Raw genomic sequence first — 14,540 nt, forward strand, 5'->3', positions numbered from 1 at the left:
TAAGATATTTCAAATTTGGTTGTTTTTGGTTTTTTTTTTTTAAAGGGTTTAAAGTGCATGTGTTTCCTCAGCTGAGATTGAAATGAAATGTTCCAGTGGATTTGCAGGGAAATTTTTGTGCTCATTTTCCCTCGTTGAAATTTGGGGCATTTTGTTCCACTTCACACTGAAGTGTTAAAATCCTGAACGGAACAGAAACTTCCAGACTCAGCACAGCTCTTTAATTGCCTGGTTAAGCTGATTAAAGTTCATTCCCAAGCTTTCATATTCCGGTTTCTGTGCTCCCTGGCTAATAACACCTCTCCTATCAGGACCTCAAAGCACTTTTAAATCACTGATGGCCTCTGTGCCCAGAAAAGAGGCAAACCCAGAGTTTCCCGAGGGAATCCAGATTCCAGGTGGTGACTCCTTTGCCAGGCACAGATCAGCCCTGAACCTCTCCGAGCCACAAGCGGATGTGGAGTCACCTCCCGGGTGATATTCCAGAGCCCTTTGACATCACATTTGGAAAGGGGTCCTAGGAAAGTTCTTTGCAGATGGAAATTGCAGTAGGAGTCAGCAGTGTTGTTTGAAAGGTTGAACAATCCCAAGGAAAACTGATTTCCTTGGGATGTGACAGTCCGGTCTGTGCCGGTGGGTGCAGTTGGAATCCTTTGAGATGAGGGATAAATCAGCAGTTCAGACAGGAATCTCGGGAATGTTGTCTTTTAACCAGGATTTCTGGCAGCTGGATCACTGCAAGTCCGATTTGGTGCAACCTTTGTGCCCTTCCTGGCAGAACTGATGGAGACAGACTGACCCCACATCCGAGGAGGAGGGATCCCTGGCTGTGGGCTGGAGCAGTGGGAGCACTCAGCAGCTCATCCTGGTGAAAGCTGCTGGTTTGCCAGGGCTTGGTTGGGATGAGGGGCCTGGGAACCCCACTCAGCCTCTGGGAAAATGTGGTGGAGTCTCCTGCAGTAAGGGTGGGATCAGGGGGGTGTCACAAACAGGAGAGGGGTGACACAGACCCCCCCGTTCCGGCCCCTCTGTTAGTGAGAGGCAGAAGCAGAGCTGCCTGGCAGGCTGAAATGATCCTTTTTCCCAGGAAATAAGCTCCTGCTTATTTATTTCCACGAGTAGGCAGATAAATTCCATCAGCAATTCCATCTGCCAGGAAGAAGAGGAGTTGCTGGAACAGCTCATTGTCCAGTGCTGTGGTTGTAAGGTCACAAGAGAAACCCGTCCAGCTCATCCCAGGGAGTGAGAGTGCTGCGGAGCCCTGGTTCCACTGGAAGGCTTGTCCTTCCTCCGTGTTTGCTTCCCTGGAACAGCTGCCTGAGAGGATTTTTCTGGTGCCAAAGAGATAATCTGAGTTCAGGGAAAATCTTAGTTTGTGAGGGAATGGTTGTGAAGGGAACAGGGGCTGTCTATGGCAGCAGAGAGTTTAACAGGGGTTGGGATTGTTCAGCCTGGGGAAGAGGAGGCTCCAGGGGGATCTTAGAGCTCTTCCCAGTGCCTGAAGGGGCTCCAGGAGAGCTGGAGAGGGACTTGGGACAAGGGCCAGGATAAGGGGGAATGGCTTCCCCAGAGGGCAGGGTTGGATGGGATATCAGGGAGAAATTCCTCCCTGGGAGGGTGGGCAGGCCCTGGCACAGGGTGCCCAGAGCAGCTGTGGCTGCCCCTGGATCCCTGGCAGTGTTCAGGCTGGACATTGGGGCTTGGAGCAGCCTGGGACAGTGGAAGGTGTCCCTGCCCATGGCAGGGGCTCTCCAGAGGGTGTGGGGTGAACTTTTCCCGGTTACAGCTCTCGGCAGCGAACACTGAGCTCAGCCAGGGGTGTCACAGGCTCAAACTGCTTCTGCTTCTGCAGTGGGCTGTGCCCAGATGGGTTTGGAGCAGATCCAAGGTGGACTTGCTAATGGAAGAGGAGATCTGAACTCACTGAGTGGATTTTGTGGGGCCAAACAACGTTCACCACCGGCAGATGGGAGATAGGAGCTGTGGGAGCTCCCTGACCTGCCCAGGCCTCGGTGACACCAGGAGCTGTTGGTCCAGGAGCCGGGGCTGTTATCGTCCCTCGTGGGTCTCATCCCAACAAACTGCTGTAACAAACACAGAACGACTCCAGGAGTTCACACGAGGTGACGAGGGATGGAAAAGCAGGAAATAGTGAAGTCCTGAGGAGCTTGTGGAAGGCTGGGCAGGGTGAGGGGGTGGAAGTGGAACCCCTAGGCAGGGAGCTCCTTTCTGAGGCAGGGAAATCCAGCTCCACACGGAGCAGGTACCTGAGAACTCTTCAGAGGGGAGCCTGGGGCTCCATCCATTGCAGTGCCAGGGCTCCACGCACCTGGGAATCAGAGCTCCACGCACGGGGGAATTTGGGCTCCGTGCTTGAGGTGCCAGAGCTCCAAGCACCAGGGAGCCAGGGGTGCTCATAGCGGGGGTATCGATGCGTGCGGGGGTACCACACCTCCGTGCCCCGCGGGGCTCGGGGCCCTGGGATCCCTCCGTGCCTGGAGCACCAGAGCTCCACGCCCTGGGAAGTCGGGGCTGTGTGCACGGGGACACCAGAGCTCCGTGTGCCCGCGGGGCTGATACTCCATGCCCCCAAATACCGGGGACACTGGGGCTCCAAGGCCCCGGGATACCGGAGCTCCGCGCACCGGAGGCACTCATGCTCCATGCCCTGGGGTACCAAACCTCCACGTCCCAAGGGGACAGCGGCTCCACGCCCCCGGTACCGCCGTCACACCGCGGTGCCCGCCGCTCTGTGGGGCCGCCTCGGGGCGGGCGGAGCCGCCCCTCCCGCCGGGCCGGGCCGGAGCTGAGGCGGCTGCGCACGGCGGGGCCGCCATGAGCGAGCAGAGGCTGCGGACGGTGCGCGACCGCGTGCGGCCCTTCCCGGACTTCCCGGAGCCCGGCGTGCTGTTCCGGTGCGGCCGGGGATGGGCACCGGGATGGGCACCGGGATGGGGATGGGGCCGGACCGGCGGTAGGACGGGGACGCGGAACAGGATGAAGATGGGGGCGGGGATAAGGATGGGCCGGGAATAGGAGCAGGACCAGGGATGGATCGGGAAGGGAAGCAGGACCGAGAGTGGAGCCAGAACTGGGGATGGAGCCAGGAATGGGCCGGGGATGGCGCCAGGACCAGGGCTGGCGATGGGAGCAGGGCTGGAGCCAGGCCGGGCAGTCGCTGCCAGCTCCTGTCCCCACTGCCCATCCCTGCCCTGGCAGCACCAGGAGCCTTCCCCGGGCTCAGGAGCTCAGCGTGTCCAGAGCAGCCCCCGCAGGTCCCTCACTCCCCGCCCTCTCTCACTGCAGCGATATCAGCCCCTTGCTGAAGGATCCTGTGGCGTTCAGGACTTTGATTGATCTTCTGGAGGATCATTTGAGGGCGTCTTTCCCCAAAATCGACTTCGTTGCAGGTGAGTGTTGGTTGAACATCCCTGGGGCCGGGGCAGAGCGGTGTGTTCCGGGTGGGAAGTGTGGGGTGGCCCTTCTGGAATGTTGTAGCCCTTGGACACGAACATCACCTGAGCATTGGCCTGTGTCGTGTGGTAACACGGGGGCAGTTTATACCCTTAACCTCCTGCTGTAAGTTCCTGAAGCACTGCTTTGGGTTGTGTGCCCCCTGATACTTCAGTGCCAGTTGCACAATTCATTGTTAAAAAAGAGGGAGCACGCAGAGCCTGCTTGTTTTCCTCAGGGAGCCTCTCCAGGCCAGCACAGGCAGCCTCTGAGGTGTTCACCTGGCCCAGGGCTGAGGAAGGCAGTGCTGGGGCCGGGCCACAGCCCAGGGTTCAGGGAGCACGGACCAAACCTGGGCCAGGTGTCTTGTGATAAGTGAAGTCTGCCCAGAGGGACAAAGTCCCTGCTTGTGTGGCCAAGCTGATACCGGGGCTCTGCTGGGTTTATCTCTAAGGAAAAGGGCCAGAGGGGAGGGAAGTGGGCTCTTGGGGCCTGTCAGCAGCACATCTGGGTGACACCAGGAGTGTGGGCTGTGTTGTCAACCCTCAGAAGTGACTTCAAGAGCAAACTGCTTTTAGAGCCCCCCTGAATGGGAGGATAAAACAGAGGGGTCGTGCCAAGACCCTCCCCCAGTGAAATGGCTCCAATCTGAGCGATGGGACAAGAAGAGAAGGCTTCAAGTTACACCAGGGAGGACTTAGGTTTGATATGAGGGAAAGTTAAATCACTGAGAGGGTGATCAGGTATTGGAACAGGCTGCCCAGGGCAGTAGTGGAGTCACCATTCCAAAATTGTGTGGATGTGGCACTTGGGGACACGGCTCAGCGGTGGCCTTGGCTGTGCTGGGGAATGGTGGGACTCGATGGTCCTGGAGGCCTTTTCCAGCGTGAATGATTCCCTGGTTCCCTGATTCCTGTGCTCCCCCAGGCCTGGACTCCCGTGGGTTCCTCATTGGGCCCCCTCTGGCGCAGAGGTTGGGGATCGGCTTCGTGCCCATACGGAAAAAGGGGAAACTCCCTGGTCCCACCGAGTCCATCTCCTACAGCCTGGAATATGGCAAGGTAATGCCTGGGAGGAGCAGGGGCTCGGGCTGGGGGGCCAAGGGGGGCTAAAACCAGCGGGGAGGGAGGTCCCAGACTGGGTTTCTGGTGCTGTGGATAATCCGGCAGCGCACAACCCTCGGGAATGGCTGAGCCAGCTCCGGCCCCGAGCCACGGTCGCTCCCTTTGTGCCCGGGGGTGATGTTTGGTGCTGTGCTGTGATTTTTGTGAGGGGCTTGGTGCTCAGACTTGGTGCTAAATGGCTTTCTTTGGCTTGAATTCAGGGGCATGACCACGGAGAGTGTTTCCCACTCTGGCAGTAAGTGCTGTAAGTCAGAGCCGTCCCGCATGGCTTCCCACCCTCCTGCCCCGTAACCCTGCGGCTGCTCGAGGACTGAGCCTAAAGCTGTGCTACTCCCACTAGTCACTAATGGCAGCAGAACCCCCAAAGCCAGGCCTAAGCCGTGAGGATTGCTTGGGCCCACCCCAGCACATCCAGACAGGTGCCAGCTTGGATCTGGCTCCAGGCAGAGCTCCCCAGTGCATGACAGGGGGTTTTCCTCGCCAGAGAACTGCTCTGGGATAAGGTTCCACCATAACTCACGTGAAGGAAGTTCAGGATCTTGGTGTGCCAGAGGGTTGGCCCAGCAATCCTCTCCCTGCTCTGTATTTCCGTGGCGCTCTGCTGTAGCTGGAATTTTGGGATTTTAGGTGCTGAGTGTTCAGGCTGATGTCGCTGAGGATTTGTCTGTGTTCCAGCATGAACCAGCGGCTCGTGAGGGGTTTCTCTCCGAGGCCAGACTGAAACAAAGCTGATCCTTGCTCCCTGCAGGCTGAACTGGAAATCCAGAGCGACGCGGTGGAACCAGGACAGAAGGTGGTTATTGTGGATGACCTGCTGGCAACGGGAGGTGAGGGAAGCACGTGTGACCCACGTACACCTGTGTTCATGGAATCATGGAGCGGCTGGGTTGGATAAATCCCATCCAGTCCCACCCCCTGCCATGGGCAGGGACACCTCCCACTAGCCCAGGTTGCTCCAAGGCCAGTCTAAGCTGGCCTGGGACACTTCCAGGGGTATCCGCACCTCTCTGGTACCCACAGGCTGTTGGCAGCAGCAGGGCTGGCTGTGGGGCTGGAAGCTGCCCCTGGAGTGAGGATGTTTCTGCTCCCCTCCACAGGTACCATGTGTGCTGCCTGTGAGCTGCTGAAGAGGCTGAAGGCCGAAATCCTGGAGTGCCTGGTGATCATAGAGTTAAAAGCCCTGAAAGGGTCAGAAAAGCTCAATTCCATCCCTTTCTACTCCCTGCTGCAGTATGACTGAGGAGGAGCGGGGACAAGGGAGCGCTGGGAACAAATCTGGGGCTTCATTCAGTCACTCTGGGTGTCACAAGGGGGTGGGCAAGGGGGTTAAACACATGGGTTTGAGCATGGCCAGATGCTCCTCAATCCTAAATTTCCCAAACACTGAGTTAGTTGAGTGTAAGGATCCCTTCTGGAGTTCATCCTTTTGGGAAGAAGGAGCAGGCTGATGGATTGGGGGGATGCAGACCAAGGTGCAGCTTCGCTGAATCTGTGATTTCTAGGAGACCAAAGTGACAACGTTGCTGCTGAGGCAGGAGAGCTCTGACAGGGCACCAGCATTCCCTGAGCTGGGCCTGTCAGCCTCCAAGGAACCTGCTGAAAAATTCCCAAAGAAACACAGGAGATGGGCAAAAAGCAGTTATTTCTTGAAGGGACAAATCCTGCTGTATTTGACCTCAGGGGATGGTCTGGGTGCTCTGTGCTGTCACTCACACCAGAGGAAGCTGCTCCTACATCAGGGCTGTGCTTGTCCAGAACAAAGGGCCTGCTGTATCCCTAAAGCAGGATGGTGCTGGTGGGGATGAGCTCAGTCACTGTTTTCCTTCCCTGGACCCCACAGGCACCTTTTGTTCAGCACCAGTTCCCCATCTCCTGCACCACATCCCACTCCCTGTGCTGCTGCTTTTCCTCTGCTCTGTTGTTTTGGGCCATCAGGCTGCTGCCAGCTCAGAGCCTGCTCTTGGGGGGAGTTTGGGGTCGGGAGAGGCCACAGGAAAGGTGTTCAGTGGTCTCAGGTGTGTGATGGATGATGGGGGTTTGGAGATGCTTCCTCCAGCACGGTTCAGTGTGGTCACAGCCAAATCCCTGTGTGCCGAAACTTCCACAAGCCTGAAAACATCAGGGACTGTGTCCCTGGCCCAGCAGGGACTGGACTCACGGGTAAAATAAATATTGACTGATTTTTATGTTTTCTAAACTGTCTCAGAGCTGTTCTTGCAGTGGCTGAAGCCATGAGTGACCCTTGGGAGTGTCTCCCTCCAGCCCCAGGTGGTCAGTGGAGCAAGGTTGTAGTGTGAGCTCTCACTAACCCCCCAAATGCTTGGAATTGTTTTCCAGGGAGCATTCAGGTACCTTTTCTTTATACCTTGCACCCACCTCTGGCTGGAAGGGCTTGGCCAGCTCAGCTGGCACCACCTCCCACCCTGCCCTTCCACTTGTAAGGACTATTCCAGCTGGTTTTGTCCCCATTTCCTGAAAAGACACCTTGGTGCCTCTCAGTTTACGCTGAGGAGCAGCGTTCCCTGGGGACCCAACCTGCCCCAGGGCACTTGTCCCACAGCCAGCCCTGTGGGGAGCCAGGGCAGGCAGCACCTCACAGGCCTGGCACCAGGAGAGGGTCCCTGCTGCGGGGGAGAAGGGAAAATCAGTTCCACCCCAAAGAGCCGTGGAAAGCAGCTGCGTGCCAGGGAAGCAGCGTCAGCCCCGCCGGTGCCAGCAGGTGACATCAGGGAATGTGGGGACGGTGCCCTGGCCCTGGCTGGGCTGCCAGCAGCCCCTGATGTCATTTGCTTGGAGAGATGAGGCCGGGCAGGGGCGGCTTCCAGGTGGGAGAAGGGTTTTATCCCGAGGAGCAGAACGGGAGCTCAGTGGGAGCTCTCCTGGGATGTGAATGTGGCTGCCAGGCTGCCGATTCCAGCTGCTTTCCAATCCTGCTCCTCGGCTCCAGCTGCTGAAATCCAGCTCCTTTCCACCATGGTGAGGGCCCTGAGCATGGCTGAGCCCCCAGCCTCACAGCCAGCCCTGCACATCCCTCCAGCCCCTGGGCCGGGTTTAATCCCTTCTCCTCCTCCCTGGAAACTGGGCACGCTCCTGGCCAGCAGTGCCGGCCAGCTGGGCTGCACACAGCGAGCAAGGGCCTGGAGGAGGAAGAGGAAGGCCTCCTGCTCCTTCGGGAAGTGCTGTGGGATCTCAGATGCTGCCAGACTTCAGGTGGAGAATCTGCCCAGGATCAGCATGGGATGGAAGGATGAGGGAGTCACCTTTCCCTGCGAGTCCCTGGTGTCCCCAGCTCCAGCCAGCCTGGCGTGAGGTGTGTGTGACGTGGCCCTGGGCAGCTCCCACCCCTCCCCTGCGCCCACACTGCCCCGACCCGGGCGCGGTGCCAGCCCAGCACCTCTGCAGCCATCCTCACCCTCTCTGTCCCTCTTCCCAAGCCACTTCAGCCAAGTGGCCTGGGATTTCCCCTGGGAAAAGCCCCCCCCCAGACCCCTGTCAGCCCTGCCTGCCCCTGTCCCTGCAGGGGCTGCTCCCCCCTCCACATTTACAAAAGCTGCATTCAGCTCCCTGCAATCCCACGCTCACTTTTTCCAGTGAGTCTTTCTCCAGGAGCTGGATGAGGACCCAGCCCTTCCCGGCGCCAATTGCCATGGAGAGCCACGAGACAAGGCAGCGAGGAAGAGCACTGGGTTAACACGAGTCAACTATATTTAAAACATTTAATACAAATATGTTTTGACAAGTCCTGTAGTTGTTTCCAGCCAGGACTGGAGGATGCGTTTTCCCTCCCTTAGAAACAGAACAAGGCCCGAAGCTCCAAAAACATCAATTTGTGACTTTTTCTCTCACTCCTTCCCACCTGTCACCCTCTCAGCCTGCCCTGTTCTGCCTTCGCCCCACCAGGACCCAGTTAATGGAAGAAACCTCCAAAATTGAACCTTCAGGAGACCCCTCATGCATTGGAACTTCAGGAGAAACGGGAAAGGAGAAGAGGTTCCTCAGAGTAGGGTCGCTTTCATCATCACCTCAGGACTGCTCAAGGATTAGGGGACCTAAAATCCTCACGGATCCCACCACAGGGATTAGTTAAATTAAATTAAGGCATTTTGCCCTTCCTCAGGCACCCCTGAGGATGAGCCTCCTGCCAGCCCACCCCAGGACCGGGAGTGCTGTCGGGATTTGCTACATTTCGAGGAGATTGCACAGAGAAGAACTCAACCCCTGAGGGGCTCAGAGGGCTCCGGCCTCCTTGGCCGCCTTGTTGAGCCTCTCGGTGACGAGGCCCAGGTCCTTCTCTTTGTCCAGCTTGACGTAGGTATCCGTCCTGAGGGCGTGCACGCCCACCCAGTCGGGCAGCAGCTCGGCGAAGAGCCGCACGTGTTTCTCCATCTCACCTGCGGCGAGGAGCACCAGGGTCAGAGCTCGCCTCCCCGCAGCCCCTTCCTCCCACAGCAGAGATTCCCCCCGGGAATTCCTACCGGGCGCCACGAGCTCGGGGCAGCTGTCGGCCAGGCGGGCACAGAGCAGCTCCATGCTGAGCGCCGGCTTCTTCTCGGCCACGAAGACGCTGCGCAGGACGCGCGCCATGGCCGGCAGCCGCGCCAGCAGCGCCGCCCGCTCCTCCTGCCGCGCGTCCCGCGTCAGCAGCGCCTGCAGCCGCCGCGCCTCCTTCGCACGGATCTGCGGGACGGCAGGGATGGGTGAGCACAGGCAGCACCCCCGGGCCCTGAGGGGACGGGGTGGGCACAGGCAGCACCCCCGGCCCCGTGGCTCGGGCAGGACAGGGTGACTCACCCGGTCGAGCAGCCCCTGGGACACCCCTCGGAGCGCGCTGGAGGTGCTGGCAGGGGCTGGGGCTTTGGAAAGCGCCGGTTCCCCAGCACCGGCTCCGGCTGTTCTTAGGGCCAGGTTGGCAAGAGCTTTTTCCATCTGCTCATGTGGAAGAGGGAGGAGGAGCTGGGTTACAGTTCGGGCTGGAGGAAGGAGAAGTTTCCCCTCCGCCGCCCCCGCCATCACCCGGCAGCCCAGTGATCCCAGCCCAGTTCTCCTGATCCGTCCCGCCTGCACCAAGGAGTTCGGGGTGCTTCATGGAATCCTGCAGTGCTCTGGGTGGGAAGGGACCTTAAAGCTCTTCTCATTTGCAGCCCCTTGCCATGGGCAGGGACACCTTCTGCTATCCCAGGCTGCTCCAAGCCCTGTCCAACCTGGCCTTGGACACTGCCAGGGATCCAGGGGCAGCCACAGCTTCTCTGGGCACCCTGTGCCAGGGCCTCCCCACCCTCCCGGGGAAGAATTTCTTCCCAATATGCCATCCATCGCTGCCCTCTGGCAGTGGAAAGCCATTCCCTGTGTCCTGTCCTTCCATCCCTTGTCCCCAGTCCCTCTGCAGCTCTCCTGGAGCCCCTTTAGGCCCTGGAAGGGGCTCTGAGCTCTCCCTGGAGCCTTCTCTTCTGCAGGTGAACACCCCAGCGCTCCCAGCCAGGTTTGTGTCCCGCCTGCCTCCCTCTCACAGTGCTCCCAGCCCTGTGGCTCTGAACGACCCTTCCTACCCCTCCGGTCACACCTTCCCAGAGGTGGCACAGACAGAGCCAGCCCCCAGCCCTGCCTCACCTTGGGGCTCAGCATCCCCCGGGCCGTGTTCAGCACCTCCTGGGCCGTGCTCAGCCTGTCCTCCTGCGGCGCCCGCGGCAGCTCCGCGGGGCTGATGTCCGGCACCTCGTCCACGTTGAAGCGGGGATGCCACCGGGTCAGCTTCTCCTCTGGTACCACCATGGGAGGGCTGAGGGCAGCCAGGAATGCCTGGAGAGGGGCGAGAGCTGTGTCAAGGCACCAGGAATGGGGAGGCAGCCACTGCCCTGTGCTCCCAGCATGGCTCAGTGACACAGGGAGCAAATTCAGAGCCCATCTCCAAGAGGAATCGCCGTGTCCTTGAGCGTGGATGCCACCCCACTCCTAGAAAGTGACAAGCCCAGAGCCAGGGGTGCCAGGTGCCCTCACCCTGTGGTGCTCCCTGACGATGTTCACCAGGTTGCGGTGGAATTCCCTCCGGCGCTCCAGCAGCCGCGACGCCGACAGGTGCGGGCGCCCGTCCACCTTCTCCTCTGCAAGGAGGGACACGAGTGTCACCCACAGCACCCTGGAGGGGCCCAAACCACGGGAGCCTCAGGAAGGATGGGATCAGAGCCCTGCCATGAGCTGAGTCGCTGCAACAGTTACTGCCCCACCCTCCTCCTCCCTTCTTGTCCCAAACCTGTTCCCCACTCCCAACACGCACAGGGGCTCCATTTAATGGACCAAGTGGAGAGCATCCCTATGGATCCAGGGACCAGCCAGGACTGAGCGTACCCCAGCTCTCAGGCACCCCAAAACTGTCCATACCTTCCCCCAGCACTGGCTCTAGAGTGAGCTGATAGTCAGACTTCTTCCCGCTGCTGCCGAAGGTGGGGACGTTCTTCTCCTGGCGCAGCCGGTACGAGCTGGGATACACGGCCTTGATCTGCCCCAGGTGCCGCTCCTCGAACTGCCTGTGACAGCACCAGAGAGGTTGGGGACCCCCGGAGTCACCGGCCCCAAGAGCTTCAGCTGGGACCCCAAAATGGGCTGCTGGGACCCCAAAACGCAGTGCCCACTGCTGCCAGCTCACCTGCGCATCATGTCCTGCACGCCCTGCTTGACCTTGGCGAAGGTGACGGTCTCGGCGCGGTTGAAGAGCATCCCGGTGATGGTGTCCACGCTGCGGAACATCTCTGCCAGCACCCTGAACTTGTAGGGCAGCGTGAGCCCCGGGGGCAGGTCCTGGGCCAGGGTGTGGAACCGCTGGTATGCTGGGGGCTTCTCGCTGCAGGGAAGGACAGGACAGGGGTCAGGGTCCCGCCAGGATGGGTCCTGCTGCTGACTCAGTGCCCACCTGCAACCCCAAACCCCTTCTCTGAGTAGGTGTCGGGGTCACATCACCTGGGGACATCGCTGTCCCAATGCTCAGAGCCCCCACACCCCTCAGACCCCCCCAAACCACTGCAGGGCTGCGGCAGCTGCTGGGACCCCCCTCAAATCCCTCCTGCAGTTGCTCCTCACCCGGCCTCTCCCGCAGGAGCCGCGGCCCCGGTGTCCCCGGCCGGCCCCGCTCCCGCTGGGGCTCCGCTGCCCGCTCTCCTCTGCCGGACGCGCAGCTCCAGCTGCCGCACCCGCTCCAGGCGGCTCCGCAGGTCACTGCTGGTCCCGCTGGGGACAGAGGGAACCTGGCCCAGCACCTTCATCCTCTGCAGGCGGTCCCGCAGCTCGGCCACGTCCTCCTGGGCAGGGAGGGGACACAGGGTCAGAGCGGGACACGCAGCACCAAATGCACCCAGAGCGGGAGCAGAGCCGGGAGCAGAGCCGGGAGCAGAGCCGGGAGCAGCCCGTACCCGCTGCAGGCGCCTGGCTGTGCCCGTGTCCTGCCCACGGCCGGGGGAGCCGGTGGTGGTGGCCGGGGGGGACACGGCCAGGTCCCGTGAGAGGGGTGTCGGGGGTCGAGGAGTGGCTGGAGGCGAGGAGCTGGTGGCCTGCAAGAGAGAGAGGAGAGTTAGGGAACGCCCAGGGAATCCACCCGCACGGATCCCTTCCCCTGTGCCCCCCAAAGTTTTGCAGTGGGAAGGGGAGCCATAGGGGGGCTGCAATAGGGGCAGGGGGCAAGCTCGGGGGACAGAGAGGCTGAAGGGGGCAAATTTTGAGGGTCCTGCACTTGGGGCAGGGGTAAGTCCGGGTGGGGGGGGGACTGTGGGTCAGGAGAAGGGGGGGGCAAGTTCTGGGGGTCCTGCACTAGGAGAAGGGGTCGAACACTTGCGGGGGCTGTTGTTTTAGGGTTCCACACCCACCCACTCACCCCCCCACGCCCTTATCCTCCCCCATCCCTTTCAGGGCCTCATCCCAGAGGAAGCGGCACATCCCCGACCCCACCATCTCCCTACCGCTGCCGGAGACCCCGGCTCCGCATCCCGGGGCAGCTCCAGCCTCTTCCGCGCCGACTTCCCGCTCGGTTCCCCGAGCCGGGCCCCGACCGGCGACTCCGCTTCCATCTCCCGGCGGCTCCGCTTCCTGCCCGCCAGGCCCCGCACGGCCGGGGAGCCCCCGCGGGCCGGGGTACGCGGCGAACCGGGCAGCGGCAGCGAGCGGGCGCTGAGCCCCGCCGGGGAACCATCCTCCTCCTCCCGGAGCACCGAGGGACCGGCGAGGGCGGCCTTGAGCTGGCGGCCGCCGCTGCGCTTGGCCGGGGCTCCGGTGGTCGCTTTCGTCTGGCCGAAGAAGTCGGTGAGGCGGAGCTGCGCCATGGCCACGGTCCCGGTCCCGATCCCAATCCCGATGCCGGTCCCGGTTCCGATCCCGATCCCGGTGCCGCGGACACGTGGGGCCGGACCCGCGCGCTTCTCGCTTGGCGGGAGCCCGCGCGCCGAGGCCCCGCCCACCGGGGGCGGGGAGAGGTCACGTGAGACGAAATTGGCGCCACTCGGCTCTTAAAGGCGCCGCGTCCCCCGGAGCGGTGCCGCACACGGCGGTCCGGGGGGTCCGGGACATCTCCAGGGTGTCCGGGACATCTCCAGGCTAGGGGGGCTCCGGCATTCCTGGGTCAGGGACTGGCTGATGCGCCATGGGCAGGGATGGAGGTTGCCCACTCCAGCAAGTGGGGCAAAAGCAGGGAGTTTACATCTGGAATGGTGCTGGTGGTCACCCCCTCATGTGCGCTCCCCAGTGCACGTGCGGCCAAACCCTGACTGGCTTCCATCGAGAGCTCCATGGTGGCGTGGAGACCCTCCAGGGTCCAGCGATGGGAACGAGGGACTATGGAGGCACCTGCAGCATCCCCCTGCCCCGGCATTCCCTGCCCCGGCATTTCCTGCCCCAGCATCCCCCTGCCCCGGCATTCCCTGCCCCGGCATTTCCTGCCCCAGCATCCCCCTGCCCCGGCATTCCCTGCCCCGGCATCCCCCTGCCCCAGCATTCCCTGCCCCAGCATCCCCCTGCCCCGGCATTCCCTGCCCTGGCATCCCCCTGCCCCAGCATTCCCTGCCCCAGCATTTCCTGCCCCAGCATCCCCCTGCCCCGGCATTCCCTGCCCCACACCGTGGCTCTGTGCTGTTGGCAGTGCCCGGCGCTGGGAGAGGCCTCCAGCCCATCCCTGCCAGCGCAGGCACTCAGGCCGTGCCCGCAGCACTTTACGGAGCCTCATGGATGTCTCGCATCTCTCGTAAAACCTGAGCGAGGCCGGCAAAGTGCAGTGGGGCCGGATTCAGCTGCGCAGGGCAGGGCTCTGGGGTGCCATTCCCGGTGCCCATTTGCTTCGGCAGCCTCCATTCCTGGCCTGGCTGCGGGTGCTTGGGGCTGGGTTGGGAGCGAGAGGCTGGTGCAGGTGCCTGCACCGCCCTTTCCTGGATCTCTGCTGGCTGGGGGGTGCAGTGGGGGGTTGGCAGAGGTAATTCCCATATCCAGCAGGTCTCATGGATGTGGTGTTAATGCTGAACTTCGCACCTTTGGGACGACAAGGGTTTAATTGACATGAGCAGATCCCTCTGGATGTCAGTGATGAGGGTGGATGCAGGCGCGTCCCCGTGATAAGGATGCTCTCACGAGGGGCTGTGCCTGCCAAATCCATGGATAGACACACTCGGGAGCCATCAGGCCCACCGTGGTTTGGGGGTTATGGTGTGGGCAGAGGTGCCTGGATGGCTGGGGCTTGGGCACATTTGGGGTGGGGAGAAGAGGCCCTGGAATTCTGGAGGGAGCCCGGAAGAGAGTGGGGAGCAGTCCGGCCGTGTGCCAGCTGGATGCCAGTTTATTAACCGTGTTGGGAAAACAAGCGCAGGGAAGCCAAGGAATGTGGAGAATTTCATGGGCTGATGGTTCCTGTTGGAGGCTGGTGGTTACCAGCACTGCCAGGTGTCACTGACCATGCTGCCCGTGCCACCAGCTGTGTCTGGTGCCTTCCCACTGGGA

At 61.3% G+C, this 14,540-nt stretch overlaps 2 protein-coding genes across 2 annotated transcripts; one reads left to right on the forward strand and one right to left on the reverse strand.

The window, feature by feature from the left end:
* The first annotated feature begins 2,806 nt into the window (after positions 1 to 2,806).
* Positions 2,807 to 6,774, forward strand: APRT (adenine phosphoribosyltransferase). The gene is made up of 5 exons (XM_069027229.1): positions 2,807 to 2,915; positions 3,307 to 3,410; positions 4,381 to 4,514; positions 5,326 to 5,404; positions 5,675 to 6,774. Exons 1-5 carry the CDS (start codon positions 2,836 to 2,838, stop codon positions 5,815 to 5,817), a joined length of 540 nt encoding a protein of 179 aa, XP_068883330.1. The 5' UTR covers positions 2,807 to 2,835; the 3' UTR covers positions 5,818 to 6,774.
* Positions 6,775 to 8,269: 1,495 nt separating this feature from the next.
* On the reverse strand, positions 8,270 to 13,001 carry CDT1 (chromatin licensing and DNA replication factor 1). Its single transcript, XM_069026727.1, has 10 exons — positions 12,521 to 13,001; positions 11,978 to 12,115; positions 11,649 to 11,866; positions 11,218 to 11,412; positions 10,953 to 11,098; positions 10,572 to 10,675; positions 10,185 to 10,373; positions 9,369 to 9,503; positions 9,053 to 9,254; positions 8,270 to 8,968 (listed from the first exon to the last, which is right to left on the reverse strand). Exons 1-10 carry the CDS (start codon positions 12,878 to 12,880, stop codon positions 8,805 to 8,807), a joined length of 1,851 nt encoding a protein of 616 aa, XP_068882828.1. The 5' UTR covers positions 12,881 to 13,001; the 3' UTR covers positions 8,270 to 8,804.
* Between the last annotated feature and the right edge of the window lie 1,539 nt (positions 13,002 to 14,540).

The sequence above is a fragment of the Aphelocoma coerulescens genome, chromosome 11 (assembly GCF_041296385.1).
Source record: "Aphelocoma coerulescens isolate FSJ_1873_10779 chromosome 11, UR_Acoe_1.0, whole genome shotgun sequence".
NCBI lineage: Eukaryota > Metazoa > Chordata > Aves > Passeriformes > Corvidae > Aphelocoma > Aphelocoma coerulescens.